The sequence below is a fragment of the Delphinus delphis genome, chromosome 14 (genome assembly GCF_949987515.2).
Source record: "Delphinus delphis chromosome 14, mDelDel1.2, whole genome shotgun sequence".
Taxonomy (NCBI): Eukaryota; Metazoa; Chordata; class Mammalia; order Artiodactyla; family Delphinidae; genus Delphinus; species Delphinus delphis.
The window spans coordinates 87,737,975-87,756,490 of NC_082696.1; the positions used below are offsets into that span (position 1 = coordinate 87,737,975).

Sequence of the window (18,516 nt, forward strand, 5' to 3'; positions counted from 1 at the left end):
CAAAAATGGACCAAAGACCTAAACTGACATTTCTCCAAAGAAGATATACAGAACGCCAACAAGCACATGAAAGAATGCTCAACATCACTAATCATTAGAGAAATGCAAATCAAAACTACAATGAGGTATCACTCCACACCTGTCAGAATGGCCATCATCAAAAAATCTACAAACGATAAATGCTGGAGAGGGTATGGGGAAAAGGGAACCCTCTTGCACTCCTGGTGGGAATATAAATTGATACAGCCACTATGGAGAACAGTATGGAGGTTCCTTAGAAAACTAAAAATAGAAATACCATACAACCCAGCAATCCCACTACTGGGCATATACCCCGAGAAAACCGTAATTTAAAAAGAGTCACATACCACAATGTTCACTGCAGCTCTATTTACAATAGTCAGAACATGGAAGCAACCTAAGTGTCCAAAGACAGATGAATGGATAAAGAAGATGTGGCACATATATACAATGAAATATTACTCAGCCGTGAAAAGAAATGAAATATAATTATTTGTAGTGAGGTGGATGGACCTAGAGTCTGTCATACAGAGTGAAGTAAGTCAGAAAGAGAAAAACATAAATAGCATACGCTAACACATATATATGGAATCTAAAAAAAAAAAAAAAGGTTCTGAAGAACCTAGGGGCACGACAGGAATGGAATAAAGATGCAGATGTAGAAAATGGACTTGAGGACACAGGGAAGGGGAAGGGGAAGCTGGGACGAAGTGAGAGAGTGTCATGGACATATATACACTAGCAAATGTAAAACAGATAGCTAGTGGGAAGCAGCCACATCGCACAAGGAGATCGCTCGGTGCTCTGTGACCACCTAGATGGGTGGGATAGGGAGGGTGGGAGGGAGACGCAAGAGGGAGGACATATGGGGACATATGTGTATGTATACAGCAGAAACTAACACACCATCGTAAAGCAATTATACTCCAATAAAGATGTTAAAAAAAAATGCAATACAGTGCACGTACTACATACGTTATATAACACATCAGTTAGGTCTGGGACAGCACTACTTAACTATACACAAGGTATTTCTGTGTATATAAACATTCATACGTGATACTTCAGGGTCACATTTTAACAATAAATTGTTAACGAAAAAAACCCTTGTTCTTGAAATCTTTTGGCATTTGAAAATGAATATTAAAGGACTATAAACTTATAAAATTTTCATTCTGACTTAACCTGGCTCCACAAATTACCAATATTCATAAAACCTTCAAACTATGCTTTTGAAACGTGCAAATGTAAGAAAAGATACACTTATTTTCCCATCCTTCTGATTTACAAAATATAAGGTAATTATGTAAGTTGATAACTGTAGGAAATGAGAAAAAAGCAGAAGAGATCAGGAAAAATCAACAACAAAAAATTTAAGAATAGGCTAATGGAGGATCAGTAACAAAAAAACACAGAACAAAAAGTCTGTTGCTGTGCACTCTGAGGTGAATTACTACATCTGTGTATAGCGTTTTTCTCTATGGCTAAAAAATATGTTTTGATATAGACAAACACATATTTGTAGATATTTTGATAGAGACAAACACATATTTACAGATAATCTTACATGTCTATTTTCTCTTCGTCTCCAAGCAGCTAACTCTTTAGAAGCTAGTTCTTCTGGACTCATTCTTATAAGGTGATCAGGGGTTACTTCTCCTTTTAGCACTTTTTTAAATAATATCTGGAGGTATTTAAAAATGGGAAGGAAAGGAGAGAAAAACATTTTTAAAATAACGAGGAGCTGCTGTATAGAAACTTGTAATAAATGAAGATGAAATTTTGAAACCTAATTTACAAATGTTTAATGATTCACGTATTACCTCCTGCAAAGAGAATAAATGACAGCCTTGTGTTCTAGAAACTTACCATCTAAGGTAGCTAAATACACATTTTGTATAAAAACCAAGACACAATGGAGAAGCATGTATGGTGAAGTTATTACAACATCTTTGCAAAGTTGTATTAAGTCTTCCCAGGGACAGACACTGTCACAATAGCCAACCCATGACTATATGAAAGATACTGCATAAAAGAACTTTACTGAATGTGATGTCTTTCATAGTTTTAAGATTTCATATGTTTAAATCCTAACAGGCTTACAGGGGACTCCAGAGCAAAGAACCAACTGTTAAGAAAAAACCTGAAGGAAGTAAATATTTACTTGAAGAAAAGCTTTCAGATTACGTAATTCAAAAAGTATCTGATCCCCTGCACCATGATGGCAGATTGTACAATGTAGATTTTTCTTACGTAGCTGTTAGCATACTTCAAGAAAATACCTCATATCACACACTACGGCAAATACCATTACACAAACTGACAAACTGATATCACTCGTGTGAAAACGTTGTAAAACTTAAACAAATGTGTAAGGAGTTTGCATCTACACCCACAGCTTTCAGATTTCCTCTAAGTCCCAGGAAAAGATTAAGGATTCAATTAAAGTTTACTCCACTGCTAAGATTCTTAGAACTAGTCATATTTAAATTAATAACAATATTTTAAAACAGCTTTCTTTTTTATCAAAATGTAAATTATTTTCTTAAGCAGTGTAACTCTATTTTCAAATTTACATCAGAAGTATTAAATACATAGTGTTACAAATTTTGGTTTAACAGTGTTTTTGAAGAATACATATGAATGAATTTTTTAATAAACTGGATTAAACAAGGGACATAAAGGAAAGAAAATTCACATCAATCGGGTTAAGATAGATTTAGTATTTTATATTTTAACAGACATTGCATAACACTAGTCACCACTGTTCAGAATTCATAACTCAGTTCAGGAGCAAAAGACTAGGTCTCACTTCAAGAAATAAATTATAGATCTATTGTATGAAAATCATAAATCTCTACGTATTAGGAAAGTTGGAAGCATAAAGATCCAGACATGAACAAAACATACTTACATTGTTTTTAGGATCTTTCAGATTGAACATCAAACTTCTATATTTGTTCTTATATTTAGCATCTGTGTCCCGAAAAAAAGAGAAAAGCTCTTTTTCAATTTTTGTGGCAACTTTTGCTGCCTTTTCCTCTGGTACCTTCAAATTTGAGTCTGTAAGTCTTAAAATTAGAATAATTCAATTATTTTCCAAATACATGAAGCGTATATTATTCAATCTTCTACAATAGCAATGCGTGTTACCTTTTCATAAGAATATCTTTGAGAGAATGCCGGACGCTCTGTCGGATCTGGTCTGTGGAAGGCTTGGAGGCAAGAGCCGCCGGAGGATGTGCACCAGGGGGGCCCTTTTCGGGTTTCTTCTTCTTTGTCTCTTGCTTCTCATGAGCACCTAATTTAAATAAATATCAAAACTCACTAAATTGCTTTTAAAAAGATATTTTCCTTTTTAATGCACAATGTAAGTGGACTGATTAAAAATCACTATTTTAAAATCATAAGATCAGACTCCATATTCCACACTGAAATATTCCTGACATTGAAATTCTAATCTATGTATGATGACAGATGATAACTAAACTTATTGTAGTGCGTCACTGTGCAATATATACATATATCAAATCATTACATTGTACAACTGAAACTAATGTTATATGTCAATTATACCTCAATAAGAAAAAAAAAGTTCTAAATGAATTTTAATTAGAAATTAAGTGAGTAAAAAGTGGCCCTAATGCTATAAAATGTATATACCCCTTTCCCATATTAGATAATGGTTTTTAGAGCTACTTTTCATATATATATATGAAATATATATACCTGTAAAAAACTATTTAGAAAAATTGATCTGAACTTATTAGGTGTGCAGATAATGTAATGTCCTTACTAATACCACAAAATTGATGAATCTCCTCTGGTTTTAAAACAATTGTGTTAATGTGAATGTTAAGCTTTTCCAATGATTTTTCATTCCATCATTACTAATTTATGCACATCTTCAGAATCTCAGTGTCCTACAAACTCCTCATTCCAACAATTCTTAAATCGATCATTTTTTTACCATTCATGTCCTCACTTTCCCACACAACCAACTTTGGCCAGGTAGCCCAACACCTGCCATTCCGTTGCAGCCTGAACATCTTACTTCTCTCTCCTTTAAACATCAGCATTGGCAAAAACCACAACCTGGTGAAAGCTAACTTTTATCCTTCACCCAAATAGCCAACAAACAGCTGAAGGTAACTGGAGAAAGTAAGCACTGGTGCTGACAGATCTCACTTTAAATTTACAACCACAAATCTCAGGTAGAGAGCTCAATCTGCCACCCTAATCCTATTAAACTGTCCTAGTAAATTTGCTCTCCCACTTTCCAAAAATGTATTTTATGCTTTTTCTCCTTTCTTCTCAAACCAATGATACCTCCAACTTGGACCTCATTTGATTTTCTCACTTCATATTTCACTGAGGAAGCAAAGCAGTGTCAGCTATTTTCCCATCACCAAACCTACTAACATACCTCATGTGTCCCCGCTCCTTCCACATGCAGCTTTCCCCACTGTTACAATGCATCAGCCGTCCTTTCCTATGACCAACCCCTCCAGGAGAATCCTATTCCCCTCTTATCTCTTCATGGATTTTGAGCCTCAACTATCGCCTCTCTCTGTCGCCCACATCATCAAATTCTCTCGCTATTGGATCATTCCCATTAGTCTTACAAACATGCTATAATATCTCTTTAAAGAGAAATCCTGACCTCATATCCACCTCTAGCCACTACACCATTTCTGTTCCCTTTAACAGCAAAATTCCTTCCAAGAGTTATTCATAATCACTATCTCCAGTTCCTCACACTCCATCCTTCCACACGCCACTGTAACTGGCTTTTGTCCCCACTGCTCCACCAAAACAACTGTCTAGACAGCATCTGACACAATTGATCATCACCTCCTTCTTGGAACTTCACCTGACTTCCAGGCCACCATGGTCTCTTAGTTCTCTTACCTCAAAGGCCATCTCTTAGTCTCCTTTGCTGGATCCTCTCTTCCTCCCAAGTTCTAATTGCTGACGCACCCCAAGGCCTCTGCTTCTGCCCCTTCATTATCAAACTCTCTCTGTAGCTCTTTATATCTAAGTGCTTGATTTAAAATAACACCTATGCACCGACAGATCCCAAATTTATATACCATTGCCCAAAGTCCAGACTCATCTGCCAAAAATTTACTCAAAATATCTCCACTTGGATCTCTAATACCCATCTCAAAGTTAAAACACCCATAACATATTTTTCAATTTTCCTCCCCAATCTCTTTCTCATCTCTGCAAACAGCACCAACACTGATCTAATCACCTCCTAGGTGATTAGAAAGAAGACTAATCACCTAGTCTTCTAGGTGAAGACTCTTCTTTCCTTCACCTACCTACACCTAATCCAACAGCAAGTTCTGCCAAGTCTACTATAAAATATATATGAATCTGACCACTTCCCTCACTGTACCTCTGTTCCAAGCTACCACTCTTTCTTTCCTAGGATACGGCTAAAGACTCCTAACCAGTCTACTCTCCTTCTCTCCTATCCTCCTACAGTCCAGGCTCCACAGAAAACCACAGTGAGCCATCACTCTCTTGTACAAATTCCTCTAAAGGTTCCCATTATATTGAGAACAAAAAAAAGTAAACTCCTGTCATGTCCTCAAAGTTCCTACATAATTTTGTCTAAACTCACCTCCCACCACCATTTTATCCCTCGTGTATTACATTCTAATCATTCCACAGGGATTTTCTTGCTCCTCAAATGCAGAGGCTATCTCCACCTCAAAGCCTTCAGCTTGGCTGTGCCCTCTATGGATTCCTTCCTCCCAAACAACTCTGCATTCCTTTAGATCCCACAGCACATTACCACCTCCATTCTCTCTGAAACAAACTCCCTCCCACTCTCCTTGACCTTGACTCTCTATCCCATTACTCAACTTTTTCTTTATAGTGCCTAAATTCTCTAAAAATAGCACACCATTTTATCTGTCTACCTGTTATCTGTCATTTCCCATTGGTATTTAAGTGCCATGAGGGCAGGGGCCTTATCTTACTAAGTTCATTAGTACTTTCTCAGAATTTGGACCAATAATTCTTATTTCAAGTAGGGTCAATCACCTAAACTGTTTTTCTTGCCTTTAAAATGTAAAAGTTTTTAAATTTCCCTAAATATACTAACTGAAAGTATATGAAATAAAATATAAATACATTAGTATATAGTAATTTCTATTATTCTTACTACCTGGTTTTGAAGCTTTTTCTCCTGTGCAAGTAACAGCTGTAGACTCTTTTGTTATTTTTTCACTTTTTTCTTCTGAGGATCTCCGAGGTAAAACTGGTTGTCCCATCTTTCGAAGAGGAGCTAGCTGCCATTTTTTTATTTCACTATCCCTACAGTCTGATGAGTTTTTGCCTTCACCAGACTCCTAGGAAAAATAGTATTTAATTAATTAGAATGAAAACTACTAAACTATCTTTAAATACAAAGCAAGCCTCCTGAGCATGTGGATTGAAAAAATTAGTATGACAAGCTATTAAGATATCAAACATATTCCACTCTTTAGCCCAATAACTGTTTTTTGAAGATATATAAAACTCAATTAACTGCAAAAAGGACCTTCACCGTTTCATCCAAAATCCATTTGTTAAGCACCTATTTTCTGCAGAACACATAATAGTCTGTAATGGGGAACTAAAAAACATTGAGAAATAATGGCATTAGAAAGAAAATTAGGTATAAGATAGTAAGGGTCCTCTTCGTCGGCTGCAGGTGTCAAAAAAAGAGGGGGGGATTGTGGAGAAATCAATTATCTGTATTTTTTACTACTTTCTAGAACAAATGAAGTCACATTTACCTATAAATGTATCAAATTCTCAGTGTACCTATTGGCAATTTTAACTCCTATAAGGTAGAACAAACCATCAGGACATCTACTATTTTTGTCCTAATTATAATCCACAAAGAACTACAAATGAAACCAGAATTGTGAGACCCTTGGGAGTTAATTAATCACATCATACCAGTCTTCACTGGTGGGGAAGTGGTTAAAAATCCGCCTGCCAATATGCAGGGGACACGGGTTTGAGCTCTGGTCTGGGAAGATCCCACATGCCGCGGAGCAACTAAGCCCGTGAGCCACAACTACTGAAGCCCGTGAGCCTAGAGCCTGTGCCCCACAACAAGAGAAGCCACCGCAATGAGAAGCCCATGCACCGCAATGAAGAGTAGCCCCCGCTCGCCCAAACTAGAGAAAAGCCCGTGCACAGCAACGAAGACCCAACTCAGTCAATAAATAAATAAATAAATTTATAAAAACAAAAAATCACATCATACCAGTGAGAAGAATACTTGTGTATAGAAATATAATCATAGTTTTTAAGAAGATAGAGTATATACAAAAAATCGATTTTCTCTAGACTGGGAATCCTATAATTTTTTAATTTACTTGTTTATTTTCTACCTCTCCAACTAGACTTACTTGAGAGCAGGAACATTTTTCAATCAGTCATACATACTCAAATCTGGTACCATGCTTGGCACACAATAGGAACTCAATAAATGGTTCAACATAAAATCTAGGGATAAGAAGTGATATTTAAAAAGCAGATTCCATCAACTAAAATCAGAGTAGTCAAATAAGATTTAACAGTTCAGTATCAAAAAGAAAAGAAAAGAAAAGCAGTGATCACTTGGCTCATGTATTTATTTACAATATCAGACTAACCTCAGTTCCTTTTCTGATACAGAGACTGGATAGAGGGGTTTCTCAAAACATTCACCATGTTAATGTTTTATAATGTCTTTTTAGACAAGATGGAGATAACTCAACTGAATGACTAAACAATGAGCTGTATTTCTGAATGGCCAAGAAATTGTACCCAAGAAATGATGATCAGAAGTTAACAGAACCTTTCCAAAGGCTTGCTATAAACTGTTTTCAATGGCGCTCTCAGTTCTATATTATCAATTACTTTGGTGCTAATCAAATCAACAGAAAAAGTAATAGTAAATATCAGAAGGACATAATCTGATTCTCAGCAAGTCTTGGCAGACAGGAAACGTTGGATGGCACAAGGATCTGGCAAACTGGAACTTAATCCAGATTTATCACATAAGGAGTGTCCCAAGAACTGAGTTTGTAAATAATGGAAATGGCTTTAGAAAAAACATGCTTATGTTCTTCAATCTGAATGGTCGAATTAAAATATTTCCAAGGTTCCTAATTTATGTTCGTTGTGTTTTGGAATATTATACTTGACCATCCACATATATTTGTTTCAGTGTTTCCTCCCTAGCACTACCTACAAGAATAACAAATCAATGATTAGAAAAATCACAGGAAATAAAAAAGTAGACAATGAAAATAAAATTTAATCAGATAAAGTGCTGTGTCCTTTGTACATTTCTCCTGTAATCGACTAATACCTTGAAATTTCTATTTAGAAAATACTTTAACAAGGTAGTTGAAAATGTAAGATGAGGGGAAACTGACAACTTTTTAAAAGGCCACATTTTAAGAGAAACATTATGAGATACGGGTTCCAAGCAAATACTGGAACAAAAATCAAAAGAACTAAGATTACTTTTCCTTACAGAGAACTCTTTCACTTGAAAATAATAATGCCAAATGTGGTTTTATGGATTCATAGATATTTACGGACTGAAAAGCTTTATAGAAAAACTTCTCAGCAAGCACAATTTATACCTACCACCACAAAATCTCACACACATTCTACCACAGAAAATGCAAGTACCAAACTAGAGACTAGAAATAGCACAAAAGACTGTAAGAAATAATATCTGCGTATTTTGAGGATGTCACTACCTGGTTTCACCAAGCCTGACAAAACATTTTAAGTAAAAACCCATTTTTACTGAAAAATAAATGTGAAAATGTACACAACAGTGAAATCTAAAGAGAAATTTCAAATTCGCAAGTCAGCCCGAAGTTCTTAAATAAAAATAATGCATTAATGAGAGGCTCACCCGTTTCAAAATTTTGACCTTGTGCTTCACTGTATCATCTATATATTTGGTTTTGTCATTTGTTGTAGTGTGCTTTGATAACCCAAGCTTTTCATATTCCATTGCTTTATCTTCACTATGGACTTCAACTTTAGCCTGGTTTCCCAAAATATCTGGATCTACTATTTCAGTCTTTTTATCTTCTTCGGCACAACATTTCACACACACATATTCTTTGTCTTCCTCTCCCATTTGCTGTGCTTGAGAAAGACTTAACCCAACACAATCACCATGAAACCAGTCATCACATCTCCCACAGCCAACCATAAACCTGGAGAGAAAAAAAAAAAGAACACTTTGATTTGATACATTTTCTTAAAAACCAATGCTGAGTGAGCCTACACTGAATTTTTAATATTTTTCCAGTATTTTGCATGTCTTCTGTCTTTACCCATTCTATCAGTTCAACATGGAGAGAGTTTTCAAAGAACATTCTATGAAAACGGAACTTTTAAGAAGTCAAACATTTCCCCTCTAATATGAGTGAGAAAATACTGGGTGGGGCGGGGAGGGGGACACATAAGGATAAAAATATAGGGCAACTGACCTTTGTCAGCATACTGTATAGAATAACAATGTATAGAATCACAGTATTTCTCCACTGAGAAGGGTGATAAACTGTGATAATCTGATCACAGACAACCCATCCAAGTTACAACTACATTTACCACATAGACTTGAAATCATACATAAAACTGGAGTCACTTATCCAACTAATCATTTTAAATAACAAAGAGAAAAACCAGATGCAACAAAAATGCAACTCAAAACTAACAAAGTGGAGCCTCACAAATTGTTCCTTATTAACCACCTTAACTATATAACTATTCTTTGAGCTCAAAATATTCTGGTTCATAGTGTCACAACGATTTAGCTGAAGGATCTTTTATGTACTTCTGAGGATAGGCTTCCTTACTACTTGACCTTGTACTTTAGATAATAAACTTGTTTTGCCAAATAATGACCAAATTATATCAACATGAAGATATTACTATTCAGGGTGAATTTTTTTTTTAAATTTCCAAATGATCTCCTTATATTTTCCCTTTACTGCATTTTATCTAAGAAATAATTTCACTAACCAATGAAAAAGTCAAAGGACAGATTTATGACTCTAAAGAGTTTGTTTAACTTAGAAAGAATATCTGGAATTATTTTAGAATAAAATAGCAAAACAGATATATTAACAGCAATTTGAGGGTGAAATTACCTTTTTCACATACTTTTCAACCCATTATTAAGAAAATGACAAAGCTCACTTAATCACGTTTAACATTTTCCTTTTTTCTTCCTCAGGTTAGTAATTCAGGGTATGTTTGAAAGATTTAGGAGAATTTAAGTATATTCTTTAATGATCTAAAGACTTTGTGCTGATTTCGATAAGAACAGTGGCACCAGCAACAGTGACCAAAGTCCTTTTAAAAACCTATCCAACAGGAAGATGTTAAAGGTAATTAATATACTGGGTGATACGGCCAACCCTCTCTAAATATACCAGTGGTCCTGTTTTAATGTAGAAACTGTAAGAATCAGAACGCTGAGTTTCAAACCTTACAGGATATCTTGAAAAAGTCACGCCAAATACCCACCCCCTCAATTGCAGACCACTCTACTCTTCTTCCTCTCTCATGTGCCTTTCCACTGTGCATCAACCACTGCCGTGCACCAAGGAAACTTGACTTCTTCATGTCTACAATTCACCATTCTTTACCCTAACTGGCGATGCCTGTGCTATCTTTTTCAGATAAGTCATTTCCTCAATGGTTCATTTTAAAACTTAAAACAAATTCATTAAAAAAAAACCACCTCATGCCTTAAGTAAAAATAAATAAAAATACAGAATATTTTGGATTCATAGCCCTAGTGAGAAAACTTTCCAACAATGTGGTATTTGTCTGCAAGACAGAAATGATTTCTCTAGGTTTGGGAGACTTTAGATGGGTCCATGCATGTTTCAGTGATACAGATCATACAGCCAACAGAAAAATACGACATTTGAAAAATACAGATACTTAAAAGTTCTTCTATTTCAGATTGCAAAGTTGTAAGAACTCCTATTTCTTGAAAGCAACTATCTAGGCTGAATTTTTTTGAATTATTGAAGGAAAGCTAATGTGATTTCCCATCTCAGCTATATTAATAATTTCTTCAAAGCAAGCCTGGAACAGTTTCAATAGGACACATACTATGACCATGGCTATGCTTTTGCCCCAAATCCAAATCTAACAAACCCATTAGGAAACTTCAAATCTTTATTCAACCAGTATAGAGTCATTTTATGATGTGGAATGTATTCATTATATCACCATGCCCCCAGTTTATTTATGGAAATATCTCCTCAAACTTGAGAAGCTATGAAAAACAAACCTCAAAACTACAGTGCCATCCAGACGTATCCTAATAATAAGATTTTATATAAAAAATAATGCAGTTAAAATTTTGAGAAATCAAAACAAAAAATGACATTGATAAAAATAATTATATGTCCTAGGGGAAAATGTAATTGATTCACTTGAAAGTGAAACTGGAAAATTTCAGAAAAGGAAGTATTACCAGTACTATGAACTTTATTAAGTGGCCTATCACAAAAAGAGAAGATACACTGTCTTCCCTTTTCATATTACGTTTCATGGCTTAAAAAGGGAGAGGGAGTATGGACCAAATAGCTAACATAATTACCCTCCCATTTTCTGCTCTGTCCTTGAAGTTCTGATTACCAAAAGGCAAAATCACTCAAAGATAAGACTATAACCCAGGTGTTAAATATTTCACTAAAAAAAATTAATGTGTGGTAAAAGATTAACTCTGAATTAACTGGACCAAGTCAGCATGAAATCAGTTAAATGGAAAAGTTCAGAAATATTTATGTTTTGTTCTCTTACTGTTATACATTCATTCACAAAATTTTAAATCCTACTATAATTTAAACCTAATTTAAAATGTAATCTTAATTCTAATCTTCTTGGCAAAAACCAAAATATATTCTTAGAAAATTTTCAAGTTTCTTCAAAGTAAACTACAAAAGCAACATTGAGAATTCCTGTTCTTAAAAAGTCATATCACAAATTCACTAATGGAGCTGTTACAAGATGAGCCGTTAAGTTCTGATAAGTGGTTCCTGTAAGTAACAACTAAGACTGTATTACTGTGAATGTATATGTACTCACTCTTTTCTAGGGTAAAATGATTTTATTCCACAGAAACATTAAATCATTGTTTTTGTCACTAACAGTCTAGTCTGCAGAGAAAAGTACTTTTCTATCAAACTCTTAAACTCCTGAGAAAAACCAGAATCACTTTCTCTAAGAGAAAATTTCCTTCTCAGAAAAAGGTTTCTTGTTTGAGTATAAAGCTATGACTCCATTACGCTAAGGATATTTTTTTGTTTCTAAATTTCATCCAATGAGCTAATCTTCTACAACTGGGCTAGAAAGTGTAATACAAACTGAAGATACAAATGTCATCTGGAGAGGCAGGGAAATACTAGAAACTACAAGGTAGGTATTATGAAAAGACTAAGACTTCTTCCTTCCAAAACGTCAACTGGCTTATGTTTAAAAGACGTTCAAAGATAAGTTTTTTTAAAAAGTATTAAATAGTATGGCTTTTAAAGTAATGAATATACCTTAGCTAAAAGGCTGAATCAGGAAAATAAATGGAAGCCAAAACAACAGCATGAAGTGTAAACTGTGAGGCAGTCAATGCCTACTATCTTTAGGATACATACAGAAGTTGCTTATGGTCGAATATTACATTTGGCCATGCCATGAATGAATCCGTATTTAAAAATATAATTTCCAACTGGGAGCACATACAGGAAGCTAACCTCAGTTGCAACACACGTAAAATGCTGAAGAGTTATAAAATCATCTTTACAGAAGTAAATTTGTCACAAGTGCTAAAAAAATGTCGTATTAACAAATAGCTTTCAATGAATGTAGCTGGCGCATGAGATCAAAGATATGGATGAAGTTATTTCCACATATGTCCTTCCTAATAAATTCATATTCTCACACATGGATTAAACTAGGAAAACTACATGCTGTGTGACACGTGCATTTTTTGAGTAACCTCAATATATACAAGCAGAGTGCATCAAAGAAGTAGTGAAGGCTAGTTAATATGTAAAGAAAAAACAATCAATTACTTAGGCTTCTTTATTTACAAAATTGAATGTGAAATGCTGCTTCCAAAATTGATAGTTTCCAGTATTGTTACATATTATTCATGTCGATTACATAGGGTAAACTCAAAATCCCTACACATCTAATATTCTATGTCATTTTCCAGCCTGGGGCAAAGAAACTCTAGGTTTTATAGGTTAGATCCAAAAGGCAGCCTTAGGTAAAAAAAAATGGGACTTAACAATCTTCATTTTAGGAAAATAACTGATATTGGGGAAGTGACAGTCATCATTCAAAAGCCTGGGCAAACTCCTGAGGACCACGCCATCATAACAGAAGTTTATCTCCAAAAAAGTTACATTATAATATGTCTCCCAACTCTAGGCCAAAGTTTCATTTCAGAAACTCACTCAGTTTAAGGCTCCTATTTCATACTCTGACAACATGTCAGTATGATGGTTTTTAGAAGATGCTGGCAAAGAAAAAGGGCTAACTTAAAAGAGCACTTACAAGGACCATCCAGCCCTTAATTCTCTTAGGCCCACTTGAGAATATTTGAATAAGGTGTTTTAAACAAAAAAGCATAATAAACAGCACAAAAGTGAGGGCAAATGTAGCACTATATTCAAACAAGTCACAAGTTTTAAAAACTGGAATATGCTGTTATAAAGTAACCACTGACACTAAAAATAGGCCATGGGCTGAATCACAAATGAAAAAACCCCTTGACATAGAAGTTATTTTTTACAGAATAGACCCAAGAACTCCCAACCACACCCTCCATACCAAAATAATGTGTTACACAGCACTGCACTAAACTGTCCCTCCCTAAGGACTTTCATTTTCATGTAATCTAATTGTGCTGGGAAATCGTTCTAACATTTACTTTCATGAGTAAAGATAATATTACAATGTGCAAGTTACAATGTTCTTTTATCATATCAATGTTGATAGAAGTTCCAACAGCAATCTCAAAACTTGAACAGGATAATCTTGTAGCTGGAAACTCCACTTCACCTCTTGTTCTCTTTTTCTCAAAAAGCTAGCAAATAAAAAATACATGGGCGGGGAGGGTGGCAGTGTCATAAAACTATAGAATACTGAATCCTAAGGAAAGAATGACAACGGCAGTGCTATAAAATCACTTCCTAAAACATTAGAATTCACAAGAAACCTAAATCACTAGAACATTCAAAAAACAAAATACATGTTTCACTCCATTCCATGTTACATACAAAATTCCCTTGCGCTATTTAACAGTTGTTTTAGCTATCAAATTTCATTCTAAGGTCAAGTTTGATAGTTATGAAGTAGTGGTATTAAGTCATAGTAAGTGTGCTTCATTTGAAAGTATATATGTAGAATTTCCATTATGCCCTTCACAATTTATTACCAGTTCTTCTCAAGCCAGACAAAGTAATATATAACCTACAGACCCAAAGCACTATAACAATTTTCTGATTTTTTTTTTAAGATGCAATGACTAAATTACACTAACTGGTCACAATGATAAAACATTTCCATATATACCAGCTTTTGGTCAGACTATGTGTTTTAAAGTTTCTAGGGTGGCATATTTGTAAATTCAGTGGCTCCATCTTACTATCATATATCCGGGATTGATGAGGGGTTTCTGTTTGTGCAAAAGTCTTTGTATGTTAAATAATCTCTTTCTATAAAAAATTCTCACACTAATCCCACCCTAAAAAAAAAGCAATTTCTCTTTAATGTACATATCACATATACATACACACACACACACACACACACACACCTGTTGCCATGTGGTTTTTTGCAAAACCCACACTGCTTGCTGGGAGTCCAGATATATTTGCTTTCAAATGAAGAGCTATGATCTGAGCCTTCCCGTTTTACAGTAGCTATATTATCTGGAATGAACAACGGTGGCTCATCCAAAGAAAAACTTTTGCTGCTTCTTCTTTGACGGGGTTGTAGGTTCTTCTCAGGTTTTTTTAATTTCAATTTATCCTCTTCCTTAAAATGTTCTACACCACCTGTGTGCTCAAGCTCTTCCTTCACATGACTATTGGTTCTCACTGCTGGAGCCGGCTGCTGGGGCTTATGGCACTGTTTCTGGCTGGAATGCAACAAATGTCCAGTTTGTGCAGGATGATGAGGTTCTTTTGAGCAACCAGGGTGACCGTGAGGCTTTTCACTCAAAGAATGAGTTAAGGGTTTGGAAATCTGTACTAAATTTTGATCTTGTGATATCTTTCTGAATACAGAATGAGCCTGATTTTTCACAGATTTAACCCCAGAATTGCAACTCTGAATCTTTGAATCCTTATCAACTTGTTTCTTTCTCACTTTGACTGGCCTATGAAAATTTTGCTTAGATTCTGATTCATCAGCATTTCGCTTCACACTTTTGACATTAACTTTAGTTACGTTATGCATTAATTCATGCTTTGCTCCAACAACTTTTTTCCGAGTATCTGTGGTCATGGTTTGCTTAGAATGAATTACAGGTTTTGTATGTTTGGGTTTTATGTTTTTTGACTCTAAGCAAGAAACACTATTTGACTGGCTGTCTCTGTCATCTTGAAGGTTTGCTGTTTCATGAGACTCCATTTTAATACTTTCAACAATATTCAACTGCTTTGAATTTTGGTCAGGTGCATCACAAACAGCATTTTCTAAAATACTACTTTCTGGTTCAAAAGCACTAGTATTAACCACCTCTAAGTTGGATTTATTAAATCTGGTGCCCTCCAACTGCTTATCATCAGACTCTGTGTCTTTACAGTAAGCCATTTCCATTTCACTTCTCTGAAGGGAGTTCTCAGCTTTATCAGCAACTTCCACACTATCTTTCGATTCCAAACTACATTCATTTACTTCATCCACAGAACCAGACAAACTGACAAGGTTCTTTTCTTTCTCATTTGGGTTTGTACAAGCAGCATTGCCAGAGAAAGCAACGGAAGATGCGGGTTCCTCATTGACACTGTCATCTTCGTGGGGTAATTTCATTGTCTCCTTTGATTCTTGTTCAACTTCTCCTTCTACCTTCATTTCTTCAACAACAGTCCCATCCACTTTACCTGAAATGGAATCGTTCCGTTCATGTTCTTCTTTACCTGAAAACTTAAACAATGGGCTAACAGTCTTGGCTTTACACTCCATCAGAGTTTCATTTTTTTCTTCAATACTAACACAAGTCTCTGAAAGGAGTGGACAGTTTAACTCATGAGATGGCACATTTTCTTCTCCCTGATTATTACACTTCTGCTCAGAATCCAACCCAGCTTCACCCTTCATTTCCAGACAAGATGCAACGGCTGCTTCGATCTGTCCACTGTGTCGGCGGCCCCTCCTGCTCTCTTTCTGGTGCTCGGGTTTCGGTGACGTACCAATTTCTTCTTTCATCTGACACCTTTCTTGTTTCACCCCTGCTTTAGGGGCGGACACAGTCTTCCCTGATGCCTTTTTTGTGCTATTTAAAGGTGCTGCATTTGAACGCTTGGCAATAGTGCTTTGTCGCAAACTTCTTATTTGTTCTATCACAAGGGAAAAAAATAAATAAAAAAAAACTTAGTTATTTTGCCATGTGTTTTTATTTCAACGCAATTTAGAATACATCACTTCTTTATTCTGAGCTATAAAATTTATTTTCCCATTTCAAAGAAAATGTACTGACATCTATTCATGATGATGGTTACATTTTTTATATACTTATCAAAGTTCTATAATTCTGGGGCAGAAAATAACCTGTATAAAATTCAGACTGATGTTATACTTTACAATAAAAAATATTTTCATCAAGCTTCTTTTCTATGCAAGTAAGCCGGGGGTAAAATCAATGAGGTTCCTTGATATTACTACCCATCTTAAAGCAAGGCTGTCATACAGGTGTAAACATTAAATACCTTTAAGTATATAAAACCAAACAAATTCAGGTGCCAATAAAATCTGAACTAAACCACCTATCACAAACAGGATCTATGTGAGTTTCAAAGCACAGCCTCAAAAGAACTCTAACGTCTTTATGAATGTGCTTCCCTTATATCCATTTTAGCATTCAAGCTATTCCTTGAATAGTTTGAATATTTTAAGAAATGAAATATACACTAGAGTACTAGACACAGATCAACAAAAAGAGAAATTATAATTAAAGAGATTTAAACCAAGAAAATGTATCATAAGGGAAAATGCGGAAAGTATGAAAATAATTTAATAAAGCTTCCCACTTGTAACAATGCTCCTAACAAAGAATCCACTAACTGAGACTTTCCTCCTTTCCTTATCTGGATACATCCTCCAAGGGAAAAAGAAACACAAAGTGAAAAGAAATTGGAAAGAAAGCTAAATAATTCACTAAGAAAAAAAAAATAATAATAATTCACTAAGTAAAAAAACAACCCAAAAACTGAAATACAAAATAAGAAGCTATATCCAAGCCTATGCATATCCAATACCTCTGAATCAACTCTGTATGAAAACTGAACATCACAAATTTTTAAAAAATCTCCTTCCTTTTGAATGCAAAACGCTACTATGCACCAGCATTTAGAACATTTTCCTAATTTGTCACATATCACTGAACCTGTGAAACTCTTACAGAAGGTGTCACAGGTCCTCCTCATTTGTCTCTAACAGTCCTAGTTGATGCTTGTAGTCATGACACTCAAAAGTGTCCCCATCTGGACAATAAATTATACGGTCATCCTATCTTGGAGACCCTTTCTAATTCCCCAGGACTTGGCACAATATTTGGTCATCAGGTAAGTACCCAACAACTTCAAAAACTTACTTAGTGGGGGCTTCCCTGGTGGTGCAGGGGTTAAGAATCTGCCTGCCAATGCAGGGGACACAGGTTCGAGCCCTGGTCCAGGAAGATCCCACATGCCGCGGAGCAACTAAGCCCGTGCGCCACAACTACTGAGCCTGCACTCTAGAGCCCACGAGCCACAACTACTGAGCCCACGTGCTGCAACTACTGAAGCCTGCACTAATAGAGCCCGTGTTCTGCAACAAGACACTGTGATGAGAAGCCCTCACACCGCAATGAAGAGTAGCCCCTGCTCGCCACAACTAGAGAAAGCCCACATGCAGCAATGAAGACCCAATGCAGCCAAAAATAAAAAATAAATTTTTTTTTTTTTAAAAAAGGGGGCTCTTCCCTGGTGGCGCAGTGGTTGAGAGTTCGTCCGCCTGCCAATGAAGGGGACGCAGGTTTATGCCGCGGAGCGGCTGGGCCCGTGAGCCACGGCCGCCGAGCCTGCGTGTCTGGAGCCTGTGCTCCGCAACGGGAGAGGCCACAACAGTGAGAGGCCCGCATACCGGAAAAAAAAAAAACTTACTTAGTGGATTATGAACCACTCATGCTCAGATATATAACATTTTAAAATAACTAAAATTTTAATGGTTTGTTATTAATATTTA

The 18,516-nt window shown here is 35.7% G+C and overlaps 1 protein-coding gene across 5 annotated transcripts in view; it reads right to left on the reverse strand.

Moving 5' to 3' along the window:
• Nucleotides 1-18,516, reverse strand: part of PHF3 (PHD finger protein 3) — a 106,247-nt gene that overhangs the window by 28,615 nt on the left and 59,116 nt on the right. For all 5 annotated transcript variants that reach the window (XM_060030413.1, XM_060030414.1, XM_060030412.1 and 2 more), the window contains 6 exons: nucleotides 14,885-16,631; nucleotides 8,948-9,257; nucleotides 6,203-6,386; nucleotides 3,175-3,322; nucleotides 2,936-3,092; nucleotides 1,589-1,705 (listed from right to left, as the gene is read on the reverse strand). In XM_060030413.1, coding sequence (XP_059886396.1) covers nucleotides 1,589-1,705; nucleotides 2,936-3,092; nucleotides 3,175-3,322; nucleotides 6,203-6,386; nucleotides 8,948-9,257; nucleotides 14,885-16,631 — 2,663 coding nt within the window. The remainder of the gene's footprint in view (nucleotides 1-1,588; nucleotides 1,706-2,935; nucleotides 3,093-3,174; nucleotides 3,323-6,202; nucleotides 6,387-8,947; nucleotides 9,258-14,884; nucleotides 16,632-18,516) is intronic.